At 45.6% G+C, this 8151-nt stretch overlaps 1 protein-coding gene across 1 annotated transcript in view; it reads left to right on the plus strand.

Annotated features, from left to right (window-relative positions):
* ipo11 (importin 11) overlaps positions 1-6452 on the plus strand; it is a 76985-nt gene extending 70533 nt beyond the window's left edge. The window contains exon 30 of the mRNA XM_076049459.1: positions 4388-6452. Within this exon, the coding sequence (XP_075905574.1) occupies positions 4388-4552 (165 nt within the window). The 3' untranslated portion in view covers positions 4553-6452. The remainder of the gene's footprint in view (positions 1-4387) is intronic.
* Positions 6453-8151: the final 1699 nt, after the last annotated feature.

An 8151-nucleotide genomic window follows, 5' to 3' on the forward strand; every position in this document is an offset into this window, starting at 1 on the left:
TTTCCTGTTGGGAAGGGATTGAATTTAAAGGAGAGATTGCACCATCTCGGGCAATTTTCGCAGTTGTATTATTGAACCGGCATTTTATGCTGTCACCAGTCCTGGTTCCTCACTCCCCAAGTAACATTCCTATGTTCCCGCAACTGTGCATTGTGAATGTATAGGACAGGGAAAAGAAAGGAAAATTCCCCCCCAGGCTGGTTGGGTTTGACGTCCAAACAACAAAGATTTCCGAAGAAGTGCTTTCTGCTGATGTATAGTCACTAACAGTAACTCAGAAGAAACACTGTGGTGTGTAACTGATGCAACCAGTTGGTGGGAAGTAAAGCATATCAACCTTTTTTGTGTAGATATTTTTGGTTAACTACCCACTGTTAATAAATGCCTATAAATCCACTAGTCTAGTGTTGTAAATATTGGCACTGGTTAGGTGAGCAGCAGCAGCAGCAGGAGGAGGACATTGACCCCTTTAAAGTCAGTGTAGTGTTTACAGAATGGCAGTAGTGCGCTGCTATGTTTGCATGGAATTCTCCAGAGGGTCAATCGATTGGATCCCCTCAGGTCCTGAGACTGTTGAGTCGGAGCCCTGCTCTGGCAGCTGTAAGCAGTGTCGTCCCTGTGTGAGAGCTGCAGGTGTTGTAGCTCACACTGTCATTCAATTAGCCTATTGATTAATTGAGCGGTGCATGTGAGAAAGACAAGTCCGTTTACTGGAGAGAAATTGAAATCCACGACGGAGCAACTCAGAACATCACGGACAGATGGAATGAATTTGTTGCTTAACGTTTTGTGTTTGAAGTGACTTTACACACAGCCAAACAAATTTGACACTTTATTTATGGAAAAACAAATGGGGAACAATTTAAGTCCCTGTGTGTAATTATTTTTTTTAAATCTGTAAAATAGTGATGCCTGTGACGACATGTGAGGCCTAATGCAGGTCTTCTGACTGAAACGTTGCGATTAAAACAAAAGGAAGAGAGTCGAGCGGTGTGCTGCAGCTTTTTTCGATTTTAATCTGTAAAATAGGAAATATTATATGCCAGTGCAAAAATTGTGCTTCGTCCCCTTGGCCAGTTCCATCATTCCACTCACAATCCCTGACTTGAACTCAAGTTCAAGCGTCCTCTCTACTCTCACCTGGCCAAAGGCAACTGGCTAACAGGCCCTCGGCTAACTTTGCCAGCTCGCTAATTAGCTGATGGAATATGTCTGCCCGCGGTGTTGCAGTGCGAACCTCACGCTGCTTTTAGTCTTTTCACTGAACAGGCTGTTCGTCAAACAGCCGATCAGCTTGTTTCTCTACAGTGAGCCCTGTGGCTCAGACTCACACACACACACACACACACACACACACTTCCGCGTTTGCACTCAAAGATGACACGCAATGAGAAATAAAGGGCTGCAAAGTGGAGGTTGTTCCGTCATTAGCGTCTCCGTTGTCTGCCTGACTTGGCTTCCTTTAAAGTCTGGCGCTACAAACGTGCTTCTCACAGGCTGAAGTGGCTCACTCTGGCGAGGGAACGGCCGTGAGATCAATGAAGCGATGAGGAGGCGGGAAATGAACTCTGGAATTGCAGCTTCCGGAGGCCAGACTGTTGGACAGCACACAGGGCCGCTGCTGTTTCTTCTCACATGTTGATTTCCAGTCCGGCTTTGTTGCAAGCGGCAGCTGCAGGGCAGGAGTCGTGCGAGCGATGGAGGCTCCTCTCATTCCTCATCTGCTCTCGCCTGCTGTGCGCATGTCCCACGTAATCTCCCGTTCATCAGTCGGCCGGCTTTCTCGCGTTTGCATTCTGCTGTGTTTTCTTTTTTTTTCTTCCAGCTACTAAGTCATCAGGCCAGTTCTCGCCTTCACTTCGCACCTCTTTACTCGGCCGAACAATCAATCACCCTCAGCCGTTGTTGCCTCGTGCTTCCTTTGCTTCTCTCTCTTTCAGCTCTCGTCATCAGCCTCCGTGCCCGGAAGGAATACGGTAGATTGCGCTTATTGCTCCTGTTGGTAGCTTCCACTCTTCAGATTGCTTCTTCTTTTTTATTATTTTTATAATTTCTTTTGTCAGAGCTGCACTTTTGTGTCCCGGCACAGCAGGCGCCTGCTCTGTAGCGCTCAGTTGTTGACAGTATATGAAGCATTCTGCCTCCAAGCTGTTTACTCGTAGCTGCTGCTACTTGGAGCAACCACCACTTCACACACTACCCTGCCTTGCTGCTCTGTATTATTTCTCTCATTACGTGAGAACCTCATGTTGGTGCTTGACACATACGAATGACTCTATCGCTCGCTGTGGTTTAATCGAGAATGTTAAAATATACATACGTGTTACCTTCAGACTACAGGCTCCACTGCGCTTCACACACGATAGTGTCTACTTGTCTTTACAAGAACTCAGCTTTGTAGACATGAGCTAGGACTGAGCAAAACCGAAATATTGCAATAAAAAACTGCTGATGGAAACACCTAAGCTTCAAAAAACCTCTCAAATATCGCCCCCAAAAATATTCACACACACTTGAGGTGGTTTTTCAAACGTATCGGTATAGAGGTATATCGCAAAAGTGTAACTGAGCCCCTTTTTGTTTTTGCATAAACGCGTCACCAGACGTGACGTACGTGGTCACGTGACCAGTGAAAATGGCACATTATGTTCGGATGGAGGAGAAGACTGAATATTTTTTTTTTTTTACAAGTAATCAAAGAAAAATACCACAACCAGTCTTGGCAGCAAACAAATGTAAACCAACAAAAGCAAACGTAATTCTCTCAGGACAAAATTGCAGAGAATTACAGCTTATGCGCTTCACACCATTTCAACGGTAACACCTGCAAATTACAAGTAGTTTGTCGAAATTTTAGAGCTATCGCTTTTATTTTGCGAAAAACTGTATTGGAAACACAGCTAGAGACACATGTATATGTATACATGTATACAGTGCATACAATAAACACATGCCACACTCTCGTTCCAGCAGTGGTTCCGGAGGTTTAGCCTTTCCATTAAGCTGCTCTCCAGCAGCCACTCTGAACTGGTCTAATTGGGACATAATGACTAAAACAAACAGAAAACCTCTGAATTTCCTCTGAAGAGGTTTCCGTCAGGTGACCGGCCACTGAGCGCGTCAAGTCGTCCGTTTCAGCATTGAGTTCCGAGACTGTACGAGCAACACAAGTTCCACAGAAGTGGCAGCGAGAGTGGCAGCGTGTGAAAGGTGTGAAGCCACAGAGGCACCGTGCGAGTTTTAGAGCACTGACCTGCTCTCACGCGCTTTTAGAAGGAGGATTAAAAAATTCACCACATAACGATAATTAACCTGTGGGGAAACTGTATTCAAAAGAGAAGGGCAGCGACCAGCTGGGAGTGCAGCGCAGAGACCCGCACTTCCTTTTCAAAGTCAGGGAGCGACTAAAGGTTTTAGAGAGTCGCACAAATATGAGTGACGAAGAAAATACCGCACGCATTTTTCAAACGCTTGTTCTGGGAACTTTTGCCCAGTTCCACCCTGATTATATGCAGCAAGAGCCGGCCTTCAATCTTTTTCATGGTGTTTATTCCCTTCAGCGGCCGACAGCAGCCAGACAGCCCAACTTTTCTTCCCCCTGTTGACTCCTGTCGTCGGGGTTTATTCTCCTCCTGCTGTCTTTAGTGTGAGATCAATGGCGGCAGTTGCGTACTTTCATTTTCTTTAGAGCATTTTTTTTATTTTTTTTTATTTTTGACAAACTCAGAAATGGGAACTCGGGGAGAGTGGGACTAAGTGTTGTTCTCAGCAACTTCCTGAGGTTTCACCTACAGAGGGAGTCAGATTTTTATCAGTGAGTAAAAAGCTAGCAGTTTTTAGAACACACAAAAAAAGAGGCTGACTGACAAAAGTCTATATTTTTCTTCTTACTGTTGAAAAGTTGAAACGCGCTGAGAAACGGGCTCACGTGGCCGCAAACGTCCTGGAGTAGGAGGAAGTCCCGAGCCGAGGATGCAGGACGCTGGGAATAGCAGCCAAGCGGTGACGCACGGCAGCGTGCGCTCGCCTCCAGCTATCATCACCGACACAATCAGACCTGGAGTTTTTGTACTTTAGCGGCAAAAAAATAAGAAAGATTCCTATTTACACGAGCCAAAAACCAGCCCCGGCTGTCTCAGCTCGGGTGAGCGAGTCTGCGAGTAGCGCCGCAATAAAAGCAGAATCCCTAAATCCAGATTAACTGCACCCCCACCATCCCTCCCCCACCCACAGGGAAGAATCAATAGAAAAGAAGCGTTTGCCCGCCTGAAATGTACCTGATGTATTTTTTCCGCCTCTTTTCCGGAGCGAACGGTTGTTTGAGCGACGGCGACAGGCCCCCGCCTGCCGTGAAGCTGACCTGACGACTCTCCCTGTCTCGCTGCAGCTGGCCCTGGAGGACCCGGTGCACAGCGTCTCCCTGCAGCAGTTTGTCTACGAGAAGCTGAAGGCCCAGCAGGCGCTGATGGGCGACCAGCGCTTCGCCGTCCTCATGGAGAGCGTGGACAGGGAGATCGTCCGCCAGCTGCAGGACTTCCTCCAGGGATTCTGATGCCTCGTCGTGGTGGTCGTGGTGGTCCTGGTGGTCCTGGTGGTCGGTTACGACCTTAAACGTGTTTTGCCCGTGATGCTACACTGCCCTTCCTCCACCACACACACACACACACCCTCCTCCTCAAGCGACAGCCCTCCCCGTTGTCTTTTTCTTTTTATCTTGCTAAACAAGCTCCGTGTCGGCTGAAACGTGGACTCCTCGTCCCCCTGACCCTTGACCCTTGACCCTTAACCCTTAACCCTTAACCCCTGACCCCGTACTCCAACCATACTATCTATGCCTTATCAATATTAAGACCTAGCCTTCCCCATCCTCCCCTTCCGGGTCTCTGTTTCTGTACGTCATGGTGGAATCAGCGTGGGTTATTTAAAAATGTCCCGTCACATTTTCCGCACCCCTCCCCCGCCCCCACATTCAACATTGTCAATACCAATAGAGCTTCCACTGAATTCCTCCACTTTCTTCTCTTACTGTGGTTTCGACGTGCAAGCGCAGAAAAAGGGAGCGGACGGTTGAAAAGTTACACGGGTTGAGTTGTGGTTACGACTGAGAGAAAAATATAATCCTTGTATCATCTGCAGGTGCCAGAGCAGTAGCCTCGGACTATTTTCTACTGAAAAAAAAAACAAACATAGAGATTGTAGCAGATCTATACGTGGACGAACCGTACTCAAAGGACCTAAAGAAGTGTTTACAGAATCTATTCTTAAAAGAGAATACATGTAATTTTTGTATGTATGTAATGTATGGATGCTATTCTGCTTGATACGTTTAGCTTTTCTTTTTTCCTTTTTTTTATAAGTTGGTTTTTATTTTGTGTATACCCCTGGTTTTAAAGGTGACGACTTTGTCAACGCAGAGATGACGATGAAGTATTGAAGGGAGACAAAAGTTTCTGTTTTTTTTTTTTTCTTTTTTTTTCTGCTTGGTTCCACCCAAGAGTTCCTGTTTCCCTGTAAAATGAGTGATTTTTAAATGGTTGATTTGTGAGAGTGCTGAACCACATTGATATGTATTTACATACTGCTGCTAATTGATGGTGTGTCGGAGCACTTTAATAACCAAAAAAACAAACAAACAAACATACAAACCTGTTGCACATGTTTTCATCTTTTCCTCACACGGTTGTACTTAATCACAGTGGAAGGCCTTGGAGCAGATCAGCAGGCGAGTGGCATCATCCAGAACTTTAGCTGTGTGTCGTCTCAGTGCTAACTCGTATAGAATACCTTTAGATTCTTATCGTTTAATAGAAAATTATGCTTTTAGTGATGCAACTAGATTTCTGACGCATTGCTTTTATCATAATCCCAAATGTGGAGCCTCCTGTCATTTTTCTCTGGCCTAGTAGTTTTAATTTACTGGTAAAATAAAGCATCTGTAAGTCAGGCGAGAGACAGACACCTTTTTCTTTGCTTTTTATTTTCATTCCCATTCTCAGAAGAATGTTATTTATTAGACTTTATCTGGAAACGGATACATTTTGGAAATGGCTTTCAAAAGTGTCCTTAGACTGGATTTCTTTTTTCTTTTTTCCCCCCTTTTTGGTGTCAACAGCTGCGAGTGGTTTCCTCCGTCTCTTGCGAGATCGATCAACCCTCCTGAAAGGGGCAGAAATCTCCACACTGGCTGCTTTTACACTGTGATCAGACGAGTCAACAGCCTTAAGCTTTCAGCCTTACTTACCGCCCAAACTCACAACACCTCCGTCAGTGTCATTTTCATTTCCCGGCTGGTTTAGCAGTGGACAGTTGCTCATATTTTTCAGTTAATACCGATAGAACGCAGCACTCAGTAGAGAAGTGTGATGATCATGATTTGGTTGTGTTTTGATGTTGAAATGATCCTTGTTGCTTTTTTCCAAGGCCTCCAATAAAAGTGCAGTGATCAGCCTGTATGTTCTCTTTGTTCTTCATTATTTATGTCTTGTCTTTCATTTCTTCTCTTCAGCCCAAACCAAGGCAAAGTGTAGCCTGTTTGATGAGTTCCTAACTTCAAAACTGCCTCGTGCAACTTCAGCTTTTCCTTTCGTTCGTTCGTTCATTCAGTTATTTAACTTGAGTGATGATGTCGCTTTGGTTTGGTATCACATCAACACCAGCTTTTTAGGGACAAGATTGGAATAAACCCTGGTCTGTGTTCGTGCATATTTACACAGACATGATCAAAACGTCTCGTGTCCTGCAGTTTGACACAAATAAAATGAATAGAGATTATTTATAAGCGCTTGACAGTGAAACAGTCTGAGGTGAAAGACTGTACAGCTCGTACGACTGAAGTAACTGGAAAAATAAACCCTCTGAGGGATAGCACAAAAATTGGATACCATGTTAGGGAGTTTTGCCTTTAAAGTGGGTGTAAAAGGCTCATTTATCTCAGGTTTTTACGGAGCCCTGACCGTTTTTCTTGCAATAACTCCCCCTGCTCTTTAGCCGTTCAGCAGTGCACCATAACAAAGCGCACCGTGCTTGACAAATATTTTATGGGCTCGGAGACCCGGTGCCCTACGTTCATCTTTATTTTTCTGTGTCATGTTTAATCTGCGTGTAAAAGGAATCTTGTCACAGTGGTGTCCTGCCTGTTGTCCTGGTTTGAGCTTTCTGTAAGGATCCAGCATGATGTCACTCCTGATGTCGGGTTGTTTGTGTGCTTGTCCTGAGCGAGCCCCAGCTGTCCCACAGTGAGATAAGCCTCGGCTCCTCGTGGAAGGGACGACAACAACAGGATGACGGTGGCATCATTTTCAATGAGCATTACTGAAAGAGCACGTCAGCTGATGCCACTTTCACAGTACTAGATATACAGTTTAAGTTTAACTATATTTAAAGTTTAAGCATACAAGTTTAAGTTTGGACACACTTTCCTATGCATTTTTTTTCGATCTTTGCAACTTTCTACACCGAAGTTCATAACTTCTCCACTTGTTTTGAGGAAGGGGAGATCTGCAACCTTCATCTCCATTTTCTTCCCTTAAACTCTAAACCATCTTCAAAACAACAGGCTGTGATAATTAAAGGAAGATGTACCTCCTCATATGTAGCGAATATGGCAACAGGTGAATTTGGCCAAAAGTTGAACTATCCCTTCCAGGAATCTCTTCCTCCGCGGCCTCCGCTATCTCCGTGCCTCTAATTGTGTCTGTGCTTCGGTAGCGGCGAGGCCCCGGTGGCAGTCAGGGTGAGTGCCTCCGCGCAGTGACTGTGATTAGTGGCGGCGGGCCGTGTCTGCCGGTGAAAGCTCGTAATTAAAACCCGGGGCTACAAGCCACGCACGATCGTTACGCAGCCACACGACAGGCTGTCAAGCGTATAGTTGCGTTCGGGTGCCGTGTGTATTTGGGCAATAATCGCCTGCGACGTCCCGCGTGTGCAGAGGTGTCACTGCGGGCAACAACTCATTTGTTTAAATCACTCGAGAGTATTATGGGATTGTAAAGAGTCCCGCCGACTGAGGCGTCGCGTCGTTGATGAATGGGCCTCGAAAGGTTGGAGCGACGGCAGGATGGAGAGAGACGACGCTCCATCAAACCCATCCAACGGTTGTGTAATGAAATTTCACAGGTCATGGAACGTGAAAATGACATTTCTTTATTTCTT

Source organism: Nelusetta ayraudi, unplaced genomic scaffold (assembly GCF_046127955.1).
Source record: "Nelusetta ayraudi isolate G7.1 ecotype Tasmania unplaced genomic scaffold, CSIRO-AGI_Nayr_v1 ptg000116l, whole genome shotgun sequence".
NCBI classification, from domain to species: Eukaryota; Metazoa; Chordata; class Actinopteri; order Tetraodontiformes; family Monacanthidae; genus Nelusetta; species Nelusetta ayraudi.